The 20,511-nt window shown below is 49.7% G+C and overlaps 1 protein-coding gene across 3 annotated transcripts in view; it reads right to left on the reverse strand.

Annotated features, from left to right (window-relative positions):
* Positions 1–20,511, reverse strand: part of BMAL1 (basic helix-loop-helix ARNT like 1) — a 659,821-nt gene that overhangs the window by 179,294 nt on the left and 460,016 nt on the right. For all 3 annotated transcript variants that reach the window (XM_078680912.1, XM_078680911.1, XM_078680910.1), the window contains one exon: positions 4,838–4,987. In XM_078680912.1, coding sequence (XP_078537038.1) covers positions 4,838–4,987 — 150 coding nt within the window. The remainder of the gene's footprint in view (positions 1–4,837; positions 4,988–20,511) is intronic.

Consider the following 20,511-nt stretch of genomic DNA (forward strand, 5'->3'; position numbering starts at 1 on the left):
TTTTTTTTCTTTAGTTGTTGATTCTCTTCTTAGTCGGCACCTGTTCTTTCCACGCTTCTTTCTATGCTAAAAGGGCACCATGGCTATTGGAAGGAGTTGACATTTCCTTTTGCAAGCTAAGTCGCGAAAAAAGGAGACGTTATTTGGTCATTCACTTGTTTACTTAGAAAGATGGGATTTGACTGAGATAACAGTAGGGAAAGAAGGCGTGGGCAATTTGCATGCACACACAACGCATGAACCCCGAAACATTGCACACATAGACAAGCAAGGATAGGTAAACACATACTCTGCACGCTCACATGCGGTGCATATATAATGACACACATTCTTCACACACAGACTGCACAGACATAGCCATGCTATGGACACTTTCCTCTACAGTCTGAGTAGCTAGGGAGTGTGAGAAGTGTTACGCAAGCAACCAACCTGACATGGCTGCGCACAGACATAGCATATATTCACGGATATACCCCTGGGACAGGCACAGCATAAATCCACGTGTATCAAACGATTAAATCATTCTAGGGCCTAGAGGCTCTTCAGAGTGCTGTGCGTTCTCTACTAAATATGGTACGTAATTTTCATGCCTCATACCATAACGTAACCCAATGTCACAACCTTTCACTGTGATCTGCCTATATTTCAGTTTGTGCTCGAGAGATGCAACTGCATGCGCACATTTGTGTTTGTCTGTGTTTGCCTGGCGTGGCGCATTAAAGCCAGATCTACCGACTTGACTAGAGCTTGTTAAACTTAATGTCTGGTGGTGTTAGCAAGCACTGAAAGAACGCGCCCTGAGCTGGCTCCTTCACTGCTGTCATGATGAAAGCAGCTGAATGGACATAGTCTGGGGTTAGGACTCAGACTTGAAGTGTATTTCAAAACCTGGAAACCGGACTCAGGGGTGCGTGGCTCTGGCACTTTGAAGGGCACGCCCTTGACCTACCTCCATTCAGCTGCGCATAAGAACTTAAACATACCTATGCTTACTCGTAACATTTCATATTACCAAATTCACTTACATAGACACAACGCATGCGGGCAGATATAAGCCAAAATCGTGTCTATATTCATACAAGGTCAACATTGAATTAATGACACCAAAACATTTCTTATTTAAGTTATAGTACCCGAAAGAGTGCACCAGCGAACAGTCCTGTGTGCATTATTACATGCTTAGATCTTCATCCAGGGGATGGGTATCAAGGGACTGTTAGCCTTAGTTTGATGCTATTAAAATTGTACAGTTCTGCTCCCGCATTCATATCACTATGTGGAGAAGCGTGGCTCAATGGTTAGAGCGGCAGACCCTGATGCAGAGGTCTGGCCCGGGACCAGGGTTCAATTCCCGCCTCGGTGGCTCTTGGACTCAATTTCCCCGGGCTTGATAATTCTCGCCTTGGTGCCTAGTCTAATCATGGGTCCCACTCTGTGACTCTGGTCAATAGCTTGCTTAATCTCCACAATGGCCCCTGCAGCGCTTGGATGCCCGGCTTCACCTTGGGGGTGTCCAGGAGTGGACATTTCACAGGAAAGCCAGGATGGATTCCACAGTGGTATGAATACAGCGCTACGAGACCTCTGGATAGAAGTGCGCTATATAAATACAAACACATTTACATTTCAGGATAAATAGAATCGGATTATGACTGGGTTAAGAGTTAACTGCCTGCAAAAAAAATGGAAGCATATGTGCCTGGAAGCATTTGACCTTCAATGATCAGTTTGCAATGCAATAGGACACGCATTTACACGAGATCTATTGCATCATGGACAACAAGAGTGCCGGCGGGGGGAGAAGGGGGCACAAAGGAGTGCTCATAGTCCACGTACGGTGTAACACTCCAAGTGAAGGGGCCAGTAGCCATGGGAGGTGTCAGATGACGACATAGCAGTCATAAGGAGGGACTAACAAGCCTCGAAATGAATCAGAAGACCACAGTTACGGAGGACAAAGACAAGCCAATGGCCGGACTGTGGGCAGAGCTTCCACAAAGCTTTCTCTCCGTACTCAATACTGCATGCCTCGCAAAGCGAGCAGCGCATGCGCGCTGCCGCTATAGGCTTGACCTAAAAAAGTGCAATGCAAAGTCAGACTGGATGGGATTCACATAACCAAAGCAGCAAGAGACGTTGCTCTCCTTTGGCAACAGAAAAAAAACAATTATCAGTTTTGTCACTTAGAAGCAGCAGCAGTTTCTCCATGAGAGCAGAGGAGCATTGCCCCTCTGCTGGAGAGTATGAAACATGAAAAATAAAATGGTAATAAAACGACCATTTTTTTTTCGTGCTCACAGTAGCCAATTCTGAGGGTGGGTCAGAAGCATGGAGCAATAGTGTGCATTTCAGTGTAATGTGCGCAGGTCACTTTGGTCGGCTGACTTGCGACGGCCAACCTGACATGCACACATTAAACACTCCAACCTGAGCAGTCTTAGACAGCGGGTGGAGAGAATGCACAGGCCCCCAGTGCTTAAAGGACAGTCAAAACAGTGTGCTCCAGCCAATCCTGACCTTCTTTCATGTTGCCTGAGCAGCATGAGAGCAGCGTCAGAATTGGCAGAGACGAGATGCTGGTTAGAGCTCTAGGAGCATGTGCTGCCGAGCTGAAGAGGAGCACTGAGCATGAGGCACTAGGTAAGTTATTCTTTTTATTTAAAAAAAACTTTAGTTAACTCACTGATAGGTACTGTGAGAAATTTGCAGTGCCTTCAGTCTCAACTCCAGAGCTCTCAACCGTGGCATGTTATAAACACTGTAAGGAATGGACCACAATTGAGAGCTTTGGCTTTGAGCCTAAGGGCATTGCTGGGTTTTATTAGTGGCCGTCAGCGGGTTAATATTCGCCTGTCGCTCCACCTGTTCTAATTGCCGCTGGCCGTCACTGCTTAGAAGGGAAAGAATAAGTGGTCAGAAAAGCAGAGAAATCTTTCAGAGAAAAATAGACCCAGGAATAAAAAATTAATGTGTATGCTTTCGTTTGGGGAAAGCAGAATTGCTAGGAACCCATTCAAACAAACAAGTCTTCAAGCACGACAGTATCTCTTTAAAATGCAAGGATGCTGAAGAATGGTTGACCTTTCTATCTGAGTATAGAGGGCACAAGTATGTCATGTATTTAGAAGGGGACAGGGAGCACACTGGATACCGGCACACAATTCAACCAGATGCATTGTGGTAAAAGCAGAGCATGGTAAAGAATCACTTAAGTCGAAAGTCTTTAGCATTCACCATTGTTGGTGAAGCCAATGCTGGGTATCTCTAGACACGTGTTTCAGGATATTTGACATTCATCAGTATAGAGTAACACATTATATCTGTGGGTGCTTGCAATGCTGCCCACTGTTCTCCAGTTTCTGTACTACTTGCAGGGAACAGGTGTTTCCCAATGAGCTCGTCAGCCCACTAACTCAAAGGAGCATCTGGACGAACAGTGTGATGATATGCTAGACAATGTGCTCCCTCCCCCGTTTTAGGGAGGACAAATACACAAGCCAATGGTCGGACAGTGGGCGGCGCTTCCACGAAGCTTTCACTCCATACTCAATACTGCATGCCTCGCAAAGCGAGCAGCGCATGCGCGCTGCCGCTATAGGCTTGACCTAGACCTTTTTTTACCGATCTTCATAGGAGCTCAATTCACTGATTTGCATAGAGAGAAACTAAGCTGTAGTCAAGCCACTGGCCAGTCCACATATCTTTAGTATGTTATAATTATCATAGAAGTCACTATTTCTTGTGTAGCTGTTCTACCCATTGATTTCTATCCAATATCTCGCTTATAATTCAGCTTGCAGTTAAGCTCATCTCATTCCCATCAGCAAACAAATCAGAGCACAAGTGTGCTACTCGTTCCACCAATGCCATAGGCAATGAATGCATGTACTTTAGTATCTCTTGAGTCAACGAGAGAGCAGTTGGATGACTCTGCCATAAAAATACACAGCTTTTATCTAGTATTGTGTGTCACTGGTCTACACCAATGCAACTTGGTATACACGTAGTAGGGGATTCTCACAGGAATAAATGTTGTGTTTTGAAGAATAGCATAAAAATATGAAAACCAAAACTGTGAAGAAATAATTTGATACAGTAATGGAACGTAAATATAAATCAACATAAATTGATGGGAACGTTTTATGTGTTAAGTAGAGGAAACATTGTCTACCTTCAGGTCAGAGACACAAAACCCTCAATGGAGGTTCTTGCCCATTCTGATTGATGGGAATACAACTGAATCTGAGGCAGAGCAAGACAGGCTATGCAAGTAGAATGGAAGCAGAATGCATGCAAGGAGTTTCCAAAGCAACATTCACTTATTTTTTTGCAGACTTAACCTTGAAGACTTGCCAACTAAATTTGAGTATAAAGGTATGAAATTGTAAAATTACAAAATTATTTCTTTGAAATGGAACAGCATTATAATGTTTTCTTAGTACTTTAGTAGAATTACTCTTGGATATAATTTTCTGGATAGAGGATATGGAAAGGCTGAATAGAACTGTAGCCCCATTCCATAAATATAAAATCAAACAGTTACAGAACATTTTTCTTAGTTGTTACACAATTGCCAAATACAATTCTTCAAATTCTGTCTTCATTTGTTTGAGGGATAAAACGCCCAGATTGTTAGATAATTTTTTCCTAAAAAAAGTACTTATTAGTAATGAAGTGTGCTAAATTGTTGTTTATAGGTTTTCTGTACCTTCACTAATAGGATATTATGGCACATATAGTTTGAGAGGCAATGGGAGTTTGCTATACTAGAGCAATATAAGTAATATTCATTTGTTATATAATCAAATTAACCAGTTCGAGACTAAAACTATATTACCTTTCTTCTTTGAACAGGTAGAAGAGAAGTCTTTGTCTTCAACTTTCACAGATGGTCTATTACATTTCATTCTACAAAAGAAGGAGCGTCTTGCTCCAGAGCACAGTCTTGACGGTCCAGGTGCGATATCTGTTTTTACAGGTAGACCAGCTATAAACACAAAACAATTAATTTCAGTGAGAAATACTGCAAATAATTTTTTACAACATATATGTAAGCAAGCTAATAACTGGGTGATATATCTATAAAAGTATGGCCTTTGGATAGTTTTGGCATTAGAAATTCTAATTTAAAAAGCTATAGCGTTCAGCATCAGCTAAAATTGTGTTTAAAGCCATGATACATACAGAAAAAAGACAACAGAAGAACATGTTAATGGCAGGTATTCCAAACTTAACTGCAGTAATAATATTGTATGCAATATACAATAGTCACCCTAAACAGCTCTTATGAGCAGCCAACAACCTTAATTTGAGTAACAGGTAAAAAATGGTATAAAACTACCTTGCACAGTGTCTGTTGTCTCTGTAGCCAGGCGGTTTAGCGGGGTGACCGGTGAGACAGTACTTCTCACTTTGGAGTGCCATCAGTTACAGGTGCTTTGTGTGAGGATTCGGGCTTGTGGACTGTTTGTGCCAGAGTAAATGCATTTCCACTTCCAAGAGATCCCATGCCATTTTCATTAAAACAAAAATCGCTCTCAGAATGCACTTATGTACTTGGTCAATACCGGGCAATACTGCGCCGGTTTGCGGCCAGTCGAGGCTGGGCTGGGTCACCCCTCTTGGCTTTTCCGTTCGACTTAGCAAAATTGAGGGACTGTCATTATTCTTTCCTGTTTGTTCTCCCAGGAGCCCCTCTAGAGGGGGTTTTCACTCATTTGATCGAACTATTTCACCTTGCCCTGGCTAGTATAGAGAAATAGACCTCAGGTTGGGTCAGTCGTTGGGCTTTAAGGGTTGTCACCCAGTGTACTTATTAATATTAATATTCACATCTAAAATATACGTGACCCTGGGCAAAATGAAGATGAATTTGGGTACATCTGGGAGGGCTGAGACAACCTTAAATTCCTTTTTGGCCAGGGCAGCAAGTGTCATATCTAAGGAAATAGCCCTAAGGAATGAAAGGAGACTCTCATTGAAGTCGGAAAGATGTATTCAGGAACCACTATCACTTGCTGATTCAGAGGAAGTAACTGCCATTCAGCTTAACGACAAGTTACCCACAATGGTCACATATGATAAGACCGCAGTGGTTTTGTCAGATGTTGACATCACACCAACCGAAGCCCCGGTCAAAAAGAGGGCTGGAGGGAAGAGAGGATCCCAGCTGCACAAGAAAGTGGTCTCTCCAGCAATGTGTTAATCCTGCTTTGGAATAAGCTATGGATATATTACTCCCTAGGTTCGAATCACTGTTAAAAACACTGTTGTCAGCTATTTTGTTGCTGCTTGAAGGGATATAGGCTAATCTCAGTTTATCCCCTCAATCTGACCACTTTGCCCCAAATAGCAAGGTAGTGACTGTGGCCGCGGGGACAAGCCATCCGGCTGGGCTCACTCACCTCTTTATATCTACCTCCAGAGTCAGCGCCTCTGGCAGCCATCTTGATGGGAGTTCCACCTATTAAACAAGGTGCGAGAGAGTCGACTGTAGACCTTATACATAAGGTCAAACACTGGTGTGATAGTATCATAGTAAACAGGCACTCTGTCACTGCATGTCATAATGGCAAGAAGAGTGGGTTGGGTGAGTTTTTTTTCAAAACCAGATTTTATTGACATTTTCAAAATGGATTGCGAAAACAATCACAGCGCTCCGGACACAGGAGAGGCTGTAAGCACAGAGCCAAGAATCATAGCGGCCGCAATCTGTAGTTAACTTACATAGGATATATGGCTTTTAACCTCCCGGATCCCTCCCTCCAACACCCCAACAACCCCCCACCCGGTTCCCACCCTTGTCCCGTTCACGATGGTCACCAGTAACGACAAAAACATGAGCTGTACAAAAGCATGTGTTCACTCTCACTCCCGCCCCGGTACACATGGCTGTTGCTCCACTAATGAGTCCTGCTGCAATGGCGGCTCCAGCCACAGTCCCCTGTATTCTGCCCACCTCTTCCATATTTTATAATGTTTTCTGGGGCAGCCCCGGGCCTCAAAGACAGGGCGTTCCAGTCCCATACAATAGTCCAAGCCCCGTTTCCAGACTCCAATCGGAGGCGCCCCCGGATCCTTCCAGGCGCGGGCTACATCCCGCTTAGCAACTGTAAGGCCCAAAAGCAAGAGGTGCCGCTTATAGACGTTGCCGCCCACCTGCTCCAAGACATGTAGAAGGCCCAGCTGTGCCGTGCGCGGGAGCTGCCAGCCCAGAACCTCATCCAAGCAATCCCAAACACGCTTCCAATAGCGGGCAAGAACCCCACAGGACCATACTGTGTGCAAAAACGTACCCATCTCCCTTCCACATCTCAAACAGTCAGGGGAGGCAATCAATCCAGCCCGCCACAGCCTCTCTCTCGTGTAATACGCTCTGTGTAAGTATTTAAATTGGATAAAACGCAGCCGCACTGCGACAGCCGCCTCCCTCGGGGCCGCAAGAGCCTCCCTCCACCCTTCCTCATCAATCTCACCAACATCACTCTCCCATTTAGACCGCAAGCCATCTAAGGAGGACGCACAGTGTGTAACAAGGGACTGGTATATGCACGAGATCTTCTTCTCCGTCAATTCACCCATGAACAGTTTAGCTTCTATAGGACTAAATTCCGAGAGGGAGTCCAACCCCTCCAACGCGGGGGAGATAGCATGACGGAACTGCAGATATCGGAAGAACTGGGAGCTCGGCATTTCAAACTCATCTCTCAGTTCCTGGAAGGACTTCAGGGTCGTGCCCTTCATAACATGTCCCAGCGCCGAGATGCCTATCATGTCCCAACCTCGAAACCCCGAGAGGGTCGACAAGGCCGGCAGGCGGCCATTCTGCCACAGCGGGGTCTCCCCCGTCAGCTTATTCCACCACCCCATACGACCCAGCTCTCGACGCCAGACCTGAAAGACAGTCTGCGTAACTACCGGAAGCTTCTTCCTTTTCCCGGCGGAGTAGAGGAGCGTGTGTAGGGTGTCGGGTTCCATTAAGTATCTCTCCAAGGCATACGTCGGGTCGCCTCGATCCCCATACCACCATTCATTAAGTATCAGGAGATGGGATGCCTGATAATAGGATAGAATGTCCGACGACGCCAGGCCACCGCAGTACGTGGACAAGAAGCAGGTTCGCAGGGCCACACGCACCGCTCCTCCAGCCCAGAGGAAGCGACCCAGGGCCGAGTTGACCTGGCGGAACCACTGTGGCGAAATAGGATATGGGTGATTCTGAAGTTGATAAAGTAAGCGCGGGAGGGCGACCATCTTGAAGATGGCCGAGCGGCCATAGAGATTCAAGGGCATACGGGACCACGTCTTCATGTCCGATCGGACTCGGTCCCAGACCGGAACGATATTACGCTCCCATGACATCCCAGGGATGTCGGTCAGGAACACCCCTAGGTATTTAAGGCCTCCCGTCGCTATTTGTAGAGCCGAGGCCCAGGCACCGGGAGCCCTCCCTCCGCCCAGGGTCCACAGAACGGACTTCCTCACATTGAGATGTAGCCCCGACACCTCTCCAAACACTCTCATGATTTCCAAGACTCTGGGGCCCGATCTGTCGAGGTCCGTAAGAAAGAACAGGACATCATCCGCGTATAACGCGATGCGGTCCGACGGTCCCGCTTCCCACTCGAAGCCTCTCATCTGCGCATCGATTCTCACCCAAGCCGCAAGGGGTTCCATTGCGAGAGCAAATAAGTACGGCGAGAGCGGGCAGCCCTGCCGGGTGCCCCTTCCGATGGCGAACGCGTCGGAAATTGCGCCCGCCACCCGCACAGACGCTGTCAGATCCGTATATAGTAGTCGCACATACGAAAGGAAGTGAGGTCCAAGGTTCAAGCGAGGCAGGAGCGCCTGCAAGTATGCCCAGCTCAAGGAATCAAAGGCCCTATCTATGTCGGCTAAGAGGAGCGCCCCCTGGGAGCCAGTGGCGTTCATCATTTCTAGAGCAACTTGGGCCCGCCTAATGTTGTGCCTGGTGGCCCTGTGGGGCATGAAACCAGCCTGGTCCGGGTGGACCAGAGTGGTAATGAGAGGCAGGAGACGATTGGCCAGTGCCTTCGCCAGGATCTTCGCCTCTATATTCAGCAGAGAGATGGGGCGATAAGAGTCGTGTCTATCCGGCGGCCTCCCCGGCTTACAAAACACCACTATCTCGGCGTGTCTCCAATCCTGCGGCATCCGACCTCGCTCCCTTGCCTCGTCCAACGCCTTCTGGAAGTGCGGCCCCAACTGGAGGTGGTATTTCCTTACAAACTCGCACGGGAAACCGTTCGGCCCAGGGGCCTTTCCGGCATTTAGCTCGCCCAATGCCTTACCCAGTTCTTCCGCGGACAGAGGGAGCTCCAGATCTACCCGCTCCTCATCGGAGACCCCCCGCGGCGGGAGATCCGCCAGAAATTTGTCCACCTCCGCCGCCAAAAGGGAATCCCTGGGGGCGTACTGCGCCTCATAGTAACGCGCGAAACTGGCAGCCACGGCCCCAGGGTCGGTGATAGGGGTCCCGGCGTCATCCATCAGTGCAGGCATTGTGTGCGCCTGGAGCGCCCCTGGCATAGCCTGTACAGCATAGAGCTGGATTTATCCCCCCACTGGTATATTCTACTCTGCGTGGCTAGCCATATATTACGCGACTCCTCAAGTAACATAGAGGCTGCATCATTCTGCGCCTGCAGGAGCCGTCGCGTATCCTCCTCTGCCCCCGTTTCCACAGACAGCGCCTCGAGAGTGCGGATGCGACCCTCTGCCTTTTCCAAGTCTTCCTTCTGAGTTTTACGGGTCCTCGCGCACCAGGCTATGTCCACGCCTCTGAGCGTTGGCTTCATAGCTTCCCACAGGGTCACCGCATCCATGTCGGGACCCACATTTTCCTCCCAGTAGTGAGCTATGACTTCGCGCATGTGGGATTGATAATCCTCCCGTTGTAAATGCCAGGTGGATAGGCGCCATCTAAACGGCTGGCGCCGCCGGTCAAGAAGGATGTCAACCGTAATCGGGGAGTGGTCCGAAAGCCCCCTGGGCAGAATAGCAGTCAACGCCACCCTTCCTATGACGGCGCGCGGGACAAACAGATAATCCAGCCACGAGAATGAGCGATGTACAGCCGACACGTATGTGAATTCTCTACTGTGCGGGTGTTGGCAGCGCCAGGCATCCATCCATCCCATACCACCGACCATATCACTCAGTTTCGTAGGTGCAACCACCAGCGGTCCGCCATCAGGCCTAAAGCGATCCATAGAGCCATCCATTACATCATTCCAGTCTCCGCCAATCACCGACAGTACGTCCGGCACCTCAGCCCAGACCATAAACAGCTTCTCCACTAGAGACCATTGCAATGGGGGGGGGAGCATACACACTACCAAACACCACTTGTTCCTCACCGATCATTCCCTCAATAAAGACATACCTCCCTTGGGCGTCAATCCATTGCGAGGAATGGGTATAAACAACTCTACGATGGACCAAGATCGCCACCCCCCGGGACCCCCGGACAAACCCTGCGTGGAACACCTGGTGATACCCATAGCGTTGCAGACTCAGCGCCTTTGTACCTAGCAGATGGGTTTCCTGTAGTAAGAGGACATCCGCTTTCTCCCGCTTCCCCTGGCGTAGCACAGCCCCACGCTTTATTTTGTCGAGCATGCCCCTTACATTCCAACTTACAACTTTCAACGCAGCCCTAGGGGGCTCCAAATTACGACCTCTAGCCGCCATGAAAAGCGTCTGGGCGCAGCCGCCCGGGCATAGGAGAGCACACCTGCTCAAATGACAAGAATCGAACCTGGCGAACCATCGTGTGTGAACAAGTTACCCCTGTGGACCCAAACATTGTGCATCCCCCCTCCCCCATCCCCCAGACCCAACCCCAACTCAACATCCCGCATCCCAACCACCCCCCTCCCCCATACCTCAACAACATTGAAGTACCTGTCGCGGCGCAGGCGCGCCCCAACCCCCAACGGGAGGTCAGCGGCCACCTACTCCAATGGATCCCCATAGGTCTCTTCCCTAACTGTCCCAACTACCCACCCAACTAATCGACTCCCCTCCCCGACATCTCCCACTTAAGTAGGAGGCAAAGCCCCTATAGCAGGGCTAACCGAACCCTCCCTACCCCCCACACCGCCACACAACTGTTAGAATATCCTGCAGGCAGCAATGACACAGTTCTGACATCAAACCGCTGTCCAAACAGACCTGGAAAAGCCCCTTCTCCCAGCGGGAGTTTGTAATCAGCACACGTTGAGTCAGTCCCCTGAGGTACCACCATCCTTGCCAGAGTGGTCTGAGTCCGCAGGCGCGCCATCCCGCCTCCCACCCCGTGAAGGGGAGCGTTTACGTGACCGTTACCTTCTATTTCTTCTGCCCTTGACGACGGGATCCCCACGCTCCGGTGACGGGCCCCTCGAGTGGCCCGGGTCCAGTCCCGGCTGGTCGTGCGGCCGGACCCTTACTGTCTCATCCGTCCACTTAAAGACGTCCTCCGGAGTGTCAAAGAAGTGAGTTCGTGACTGGAATATTACCCGCAGGCGGGCCGGATAAAGAAGAGAGTACTGGATCTTCAGGCCTCGCAGCTTTGCCTTGGCTGCGATAAACGAGTGGCGCTGTTGTTGCACAATCCTGGTATAATCGGGGAAGATCATTATCTTCTGATTTTCAAATAAAAGCGAGTCTTTGGACCGTGCTTCCCGTAGGATAGTGTCCCTGTCGTGGAAGTTCAGTATCTTCGCGATCACCGGTCTGGGCCGCTCCCCTGCCGGCGGTTTCTGCGTCAGGGCCCTGTGCGCCCGCTCAATCACAAAACATCGTGACAGCACCTCAGAGGGAAGCCAGGACTCCAACCAGTGGGACAAGAATTGCTCCATGTTGCCCTTCTCGCAGCCCTCCGGGAAGCCCACGAAACGCAGGTTGTTTCTGCGCGCCCGCCCTTCCGCGTCCTCCATGCGGAGCGCAAGGCCTCGCTGAACGTTTTCCATCGCCGCCATTTTCCGCTTCAGGGTCACGACGATATTCGGGATTCGGCTTCAGTAATGCGCACCACGGCGTTCCTCAAATCCTGACGCAGGAGGGTCACATCTGCGCCAACCGCCCCGATCTTGGCGTCCAGCATGTCTCTGGACTGGGTAATTGCCGCCATCAGAGCCGCGTTGTCAGGGCCCGAGCCATGGCCCCCGCCCGAGGCGCCCGAAGCCCCACTCGTCCCGGTAAATTTATCCAGGGTCCCTTGCTTAGCGGATCCACTGCCGCCCCCTCCTCTGGTCATGGCCACAGCACCCCAAGGTCCGACAGTTATCCAAGCAGCTGCGACCAGCCTCTGGGCCCTCCTCCGCACCCCGGACCACAGGCACGCACTCACCGCAGGGCGGACACTTGGCCCACAAGTCTTCAAGCACCGTCCACCACCAGGGGGGATATGAAGGGCCAGGGGGGAGGAGGGGGCTCTCTTCTTATCATTACCCGCGCTCCACTAGATCATCTGGAGAGAATACGTGCACTGCAGTGTATTGGCCGGGCTCAGTCTCTGCTCCGCCTTGCTCCACCGGCACTCCTGACACTAGCGGGGGGTCCCGTGGGGCCACTCCCGTCCACACCGCTAGCCACCACCTGTAGTCGGTCTGGGAGCCCCCCCGCTCCGTCAACCAGCTGTCTCGGGCACTCACCGGCGGCTCTCAGGCCCAACCAGGGTATCGTCCAGCCAGACACCCCCACCGGTCGTCTCAGGATCGCCCCGGCGGTTGCTCCAGCCGGCCTCGCCGCCTCCGCACTGCCCCTGCTGATGTTGTTGGAGGCCCCGAAAATCGAGGTCCCGGTCTCTCGGCCCCGATGTAGGCCGCGTCGCTCTCCAGCCGCCTCCAGACGCCAGAACAAGCACCCACCACAACTGGGGGGTCCTTCCAGCAGCTCCTCGCTCCGCCAGTTAGGAGAGTCCGGCAGCCCCGAGGAAGCGGATGTCAGCGGGCCGGCGCGAAGACCCCCCGGCCGGGGAGCGCCAAACTCGAGGTCCAGGCTTTCCCTCGGGGACTAGGCCGCAGACTGCTGCCGCTGTTTTCGGCTCTGCCAGTGATCCGGGAGCACCGAAGGGCACACCGGACGACACCTCCTGCCCTCCGCACTTCTCACCGGCGGTGTGGGTGACTAAACGGGTCCGGAAGCCAGGATAATTAAGCGGATAAAGAACGGGCCGGTGGGAGCTCTAACAAGCTGCGTCCACCATCTTCGCCCGCGTAGCCACGCCCCGGGTTGGGTGAGTTTTAAGGTGAAGAAATGTATTGAGGGGGATTGTTTTGTGGTTAATCTGAGGCATCTAAATACACAAAAGCTCTGGTTCAGTAATTTTTCTCAAGGTAGTAGCACAATGGTTAGGACTGCCCCCCTTAGATATTTTTATCCCACCCATTCTTTCCTCCCAGACATCAGCGCTTGGTCTGCTCCGAGGCTCTCAAGAATGCATAATTGCTAGGACAGACATCCCACTTGCCAACAGGTTTGCACCACTGATAAGACTAGAGGTATGTGATTGACAAGTGTTACAACAGGATGGGCGGTTGAGCTCCAGGTTTATGAGTTCAGCAGAAAAAATGCCCATCCTACTTCACCAGATGACCACTACCCACTCAACTCCTTCCTTTATAAGTGTTATGACATGGAATATCATGGGTTTCAGGTCCAAAACGGAAAATGTAAACTGTCTGAGAACCCTTGGGCACTTTCTTATAGACGAGTTGCAGGAAACCAGTGACACTGGTGAATCCTTTTTGATGGATGGATTTTCCTCATTTTTTAAGGTTGCATCCCCTTCTCCAGCAGATCACGCCAAGGGAGGCCTTCTTGTTTTGGTCTCACTTAAAATTCCATGTTTCGCCAGTATGATGAAATTCGTTTCACCTAACATTTTGAGCTGAGACAGTTGAGCTGGTCTTTACAAATCATCCTGCCCGTTGGTAGTGAATTTTAGAACTCTTTCTTTTGAACCTCAGACACTGAACATATTGCCACACTGGAGTTTTTTTGGGAAAATTAAGGAGAGTCGAGGTCCTCATACTTTTATGTCATCATTTTGGGTGATTTTAATATGCATCTATGTCAGCTTAACTGCACTTTAGCAAAAGGCCATTTAGATGCAAAACCTCTGGCCTCCCATTTTGAGCACACTGTCCAAGGTCATTAATTGGAGAGGTTCCTGGAACCCAACAACCTGCACTGTTTGGAACAGAGAGAGATGGATGACATGGTCCCTTCTTTTTCTGGTAGAGGTTGTTCCTCTATCAGACTCGACCCCGACCAGCGCCAGGAACCCTTGACCTCCGCACCACTAATGCTACAGCCCGACAGCACTCCACAAACTCAACCCAGGCCGCAAAAACAACTGTAAGCTAGCCTTGCCGGCAGACACACACGGACCCTTCAGCTGCCACCGCTGTCGACAATCCTACAGCACCGCCAGGAACACAGACTTAGCACAACCCAAATTCAAGAACACCACAGAACCGAAGACCCTGCAATGCATCCTCCTCAACGTCCGATCCCTCCACAAACACGCCACTGAAATCTGGGACCTCCTCGACAGCACCACCCCGGATGTAGTGTTCTTCACCGAAACCTAGACCAACACCACCTCAGGACCGTACATCGCCATGGCCATCCCCCAAGGGTAAAAGATCTCCAGAAAGGACCGCCACACCCGACCGGGAGGAGGAATCGCCATCATCCACAAATCCTCCTTCCGCCTGAGCACACTCCCCGACGAGCCCACAGACAAGATGGAACATCTACACTTCAAGATACAGACCAACGCCATCACCACCCTCCGAGGAACCCTCATCTACCGACCCCCCGGAACTTGCGGACCATTCACCAACTCCATCACGGACATCATCTTCCCACATGCCATCCCATCCGTCAACTACACCCTGCTGGGGGACCTCAACTTCCACATGAACAACCAACTGAACCCCAACACCACATCCCTCCTGGACAACCTCCACAACATAGGACTCCGCCAAATCGTAACTGAACCCACGCACTCAGGACACACCCTTGACTCCCTCTTCACAACAGGAAACTCCATCACCTTTGGCCACACCAGCGAACTCCCATGGACTGACCACTGATGCATCCATTTCACCTTCAGAACACCCACCACCCACAGACACCAGCACCTGCTCCCACGAAGAAACTGGACCAGAATCCCCATCGCGGAAAACGACGAACCCAACACAGCAGCCCGGACCCTGCACAGATGGATCTCCGACAGCGCCAACACCATAGCCCCTCTCAAGAAAATCAACTACACCCACGCCAAGAAAGCCAGATGGTTCACCACCGAGCTTCGAGAGTCCAGACGCACCTGCCACCGCCTCAAAAAAGCCTAGAGGAACACCAAATCCACTGAATCCCACAACAACTTCAGAGCCGCTACCAACGCCCACCACCAACTAATCAGAAAAACAAGGAAAAAAAGCGATAGAAGACAAAATCTCCACACAGGCACACAACAGCAAAGAACTTTTCAACATCATCAAGGCGTTCGCCCAACCCACCAGCGAGTCAACTGACATCCTTCCCTCACAAGACCTCTGCAATAAACTCAGCACCTTCTTTCATCACAAAATCAAGAGCATCTACGACAACTTCGACGAAGACAACCAACACACGGAACCCCCACCAAACTCCCCCGACACCCTGAAGCCAACGATTGATAGCTGAACAGCCCTCACCACTGAAAACACACTGAAGACAATGAAGTCAATCCACTCCGGGGCCCCCACGAACCCCTGCCCCCACCACTTCTTCAACAGAGCCGCCAATACAATCGCTTCCCATTCTCTGCCACACCATTAACCGCTCCCTGGCGACCGCCGCGTTCCCCGACGACTGGAAACATGCCGAGGTCAACCCCATCCTGAAGAAACCCTCAGCGGACCCCACTGACCTGAAAAACTACAGACCCATGTCCCTGCTCCCGTTCCCTGCGAAAGTCATCGAAAAAGCCATCAACTGCCAACTCGCCACATTCATCCAAGAGCACAACGTCCTCAACTTCTCCTAATCCGGCTTCTGGGAAAACCACAGTATGGAAACCGCCCTCCTCGCTGCAACAGACGACATCTGCACGCTACTGGACAGAGGCGAAACAATAGCCCTCATCATCCTCGACCTCTCAGCGGCATTCGACACAGTCCCGACTGCACACTAATTCGCAGACTTCACGACGTAGGGATCCAGGACAAGGCCCTTGACTGGATCAGCTCCTTCCTCTCCGGCAGAAAGCAGCGGGTCAGACTCCCCCCTTTCCTCTCTGGCCCTATACCAACCACCTGCGGAGTCCCTCAGGGGTCCTCCCTCAGCACGACACTCTTCAACATCTACATAGCTCCGCTCGCCCACATCGTCAAAACCTATGGACTCAACATTGTGTCATACGCAGACGTCACCCAACCTATACTCTCCCTATCCAACGAACCCAACGCTGCCAGACACAACTTTCGAGAGGGCATAAAAGCCGTCGCCAAATGGATGAAAAACAGCTGCCTACAACTAAACACCAACAAGGCGGAAGTAATCATCATGAGCCCAAACCCCAATGCCTGGAACGACACCTGGTGGCCCCCCGCCCACCCCCACGGACCACGCACGCAACTTGGGAATCATCCTGGACTCCGAGCTCAAAATTGACCGCCAGATCAACTCAGTCTCGTCATCCTGCTTCCACACCCTCCGCCTCTAACGCAAGACCTTCAAATGGATCCTCCTTGAACACAGAAAGACCTTCACTCACACCCTGGTCACCAGCAGACTAGACTACGGCAATGCACTCTTCACCGGAATAAACAAAAACCTCACCCGCAAGCTACAGAACATCCAGAACGCCGCCACATGACTGGTCCTCAACCTGCCAAAACACTGCCACATCTCCAGACACCTGCGCACACTGCACTGGCTCCCCATCGAGGCTAGAGTCACCTTCAAGATGCTCACCCACGCACACAAGGCCCTCCATGACACCGGACCAGCATACCTGAACAGCCGACTCAAATTCCACGCACCCCTAAAGGACCCTACTATCAGTCCAGCTCTCCTACGCCATGGTCCCACGCACCAGAAAAAACAGATCAGAAGGCAGCTCCTTCTCCTTCCTCACAGCAAGGCCTGGAACATCCTTCCGCTCCACCTCAGACAGACAGCATCGCTTCCCATCTTTGTAAGAGACCTCAAGACCTGGCTCTTCGACCCCCCCCCCCCCTTGATGTACTGGAGCCTGCAACCCCCCTGCGCCTTGAGACCCTTACGGGTGAGTAGTCACGCTTAATAAACGCCTGATTGATTGATTGCCCATTGATTTCCTTATGATATCCATTCCCTTGGTCCCTGTAGTTAATACCTTGAGAACCACTTGGAACAGTTGTAGCGATCATACTCCCAAAACACTGGAACTGGCCTGGAATCTAGATACATCCGGGGGTGAGGACAAGAGTGTTTTGAATATTTATGTTAGTATAAGAGATCAAGCCCATATACTGAAGTGGGACAAGGTGATACTAGAGGCCTTTCTAGATCATTTTTATGGGGAAATGTAGGTGAGGTTGTAAAATGTCTCTACAGCGGAACGCAGGATAGCTCTGTATTAGACGCCTTTAATAAATTAACTACACACATTGTGGATAACTTGACCTTTTCTGGCAGGACCAAATACAATGAAGAATTAAGCTGGTTCGATTGTAACTGTTCCAAGACACATAGGTATTTAATGGTGGCCCTTAAGCAGAAATCCAGTGATGCGGACAAGATTAGTGCATGTAGAAAAGGATACAAATGTGCAATTCAGCAGAGAAAAAAGATTATTAGGGAACAGGCATGGGAGGCCCCAAGGCAGGCCAGCATTCTAGTTAACAGCTCCACATTATGGAAAGTTGTAAACAGACTTTTCTTTTCAGGTTCAGCTAACTCAAAAGTGGATTGCGCCATACCTCCCGAGAGATGGGTCCAACATTTTAAAAGTATCAATATCGATAACAGTGAGGACCTGTGAGAACCAGGAACTGATATCTCCACATTGTCTTTCACTGTTGAAGAGGTACATAAAGCCATTTTGGATCGAGCCAGGGGGAAAGCGACGGGCCTGTAAGGGGTTCCTCCAGACCTTTATAAAACTAACCCTTCCACCTGGACTAAGATCCTGACACAGTTTTTTAATGCAGCCTGCATCTGTGGTTTTCCCCTTCCTGATCCGAGGCAGTCATATTACCAATTTTTAAAAAAGGGGCGATGGATGATCCAGCATGTTATCACCCCATTTACCTTTTAGAGTCGGCTGCTAAGATTATGGGAAAGGTTGTTCTGGAGAGCCTCACCTCCTGGGTCGATAATATTATCATCTCAGAGCTTCAATATGGTTATAGACATGGTAGAGGGACACTGGACCAATGCATTAATGTGCACTTGACTGTAGGGAAATACACTATAGCTAAGACAGGATGCCTGCACATGGCTCTTAGGGATCTAACCTCGGCGTTAGACCAGGTTAACAGATCCAAACTCTGGCCTATCCTCTTGGATTTGGGCATGGACGCTGACCTGGTGGCTTTTCTGCACAGTGCAGTACAATTAGAATGGTAGGCTTTCTGGAGGTCAAGAAAGGAGTAAGGCAGGGATGCATTTTGGCCCGCTGTTTTTCACCATTTATAGTAATAAGCTAGGGCACGTACTGTCAGCAGCTCGTAGGCACATCACTAGTGCGGGCGCCAAACTAACTCCTGCCTATCTATATGCAGACGGGGTAGTGATATTAGAAAGGACCACTGTGGGACTTCAAAACCATGTAAACGCTTTTCTGAGTTTTATGGATTCTCTAGCTCTTTCTACAAATTTTAGCAAATCCCATTCAATGACGATTGGCCGCGGAAGGCCACCGCGCAAAGCTTTCCTGTTAGGGGGAAGAACTCACTAAAGTATCTACTTTCCCCTATCTGGGGTGTTGTTCGACGATAGATTATCATGGGTTAATCAAAGAGTCCTTAAAAAGAACATCCTGGTGAGGGCTGTCGGTGCTACCATTGACTTTGTCAAGAGACTAGAGGCCAAACCTGTGCCTGCCCTACTAAAGGTCTTTTTATGAAAAAATTGATTCTCATGGCTACCTTTGGGTGTGACGTGTGGGGTTACACAGATGGAAGAGAATTGATTGCAGGTGGTTGAGAATAAATTTTTGCGAAGACTTCTCGCTGTTCTTTCTAGCAGCCCCGCCTTTATGACTCATGAAGAGCGTGGAGTGGGCTACATATCTGACCTCATTGTAGTGGCGCCTACAATGTGCTGGTTGAGAATCTGGTCAAGCTCTGTCCCCACCCCGAATCAACATGTATTAGAGGATTGTATTGCTCTTGAGGGGGCTCTACACATCCCGTGGCTAGGATACGTTGCGGGACAGTTATACAGGATAGGTTGACTGAATCTGTTCAGCCACCCAAGACCTGTATGCCCCAGTGACTAGAGGGACATCAAAATTATGTTCTTGGACAGGTTGTCTGGGGAAAGGGAAGATATGGAACTTGTTAAAACCACAGTGAGACAATACATGATGTTGAGAACAAGCTCACAGGGGGAGCCATATTTGACACTAGTCAATAATCTTCACCATCGTTTTCTACTGACTAGGTTTAGAATTAATGTTGTACATTGGTTTTAGCTGTCCCTAAAAGATTTTCAAAGCAGAGTTTTAAAGCCCTGTCCTTGTGATAGCTTTTCTGAGCAAGTCACCATGCGCTTTATATTTTTTTGTGATTTTTTTATTGTACTTTGAGTCAAAAATGTATTATTCTGCTGGTTAAAAACAATCAATTGGCACAAGTATGGCCAGCGTTGTTGTACTTGCAAATGTTACCCTCTCCCATGTTTTGCTTCAGGGTTGTAAGTTTTCTTTCGGAAGCCCTCAGACTCAGGAAAAAACTTTTCAAGGAATAGAGGGCTACTCATTGAGACTGTGAACATCAATCTTTAGCTCCTCACATTGCACTGTGATATTTTATTGTAAAGGATTGAACCCGATACATTTTTTTTTTTGTTAATGCACTGTGCTTTCTGCCTCTATATGTTTATCCTTATGTGACACTACAATATTCTATTTCTGTCCAGTATCATTTAGCAGTTCGCACAAATGGTTTTAGATCGTTACTTTTCTTGCTAAAATGGAGACAAATTTATACTAATCGCTCTTTTAAGGAAATCATGTATTTATCTTGATTTTAAGTAATATATGTGTTTCTTAACTAATGTGCTTGTATGGCCAAATAAAGAATTAATGACTTGACTTCTCCGAAGAGTTAATAGAATGTAGTTTAGGCTGAAGCTGTTGGAGGGTGATGTGTGCACGTCTACCAGGCTGGCTTCAGATCATGCGCCCACATGGAGACTTGTAATTTACACATTGTAGACAATGCCCTCTTAACCCCAGATGAAGTTGACCCCTACGTCTTGATATTGCTGGGCCTCTCAGCTGCCTTTGACATAGTGGAC

This window comes from Lissotriton helveticus, chromosome 3_1 (genome assembly GCF_964261635.1).
Source record: "Lissotriton helveticus chromosome 3_1, aLisHel1.1, whole genome shotgun sequence".
In the NCBI taxonomy this organism is placed as follows: domain Eukaryota; kingdom Metazoa; phylum Chordata; class Amphibia; order Caudata; family Salamandridae; genus Lissotriton; species Lissotriton helveticus.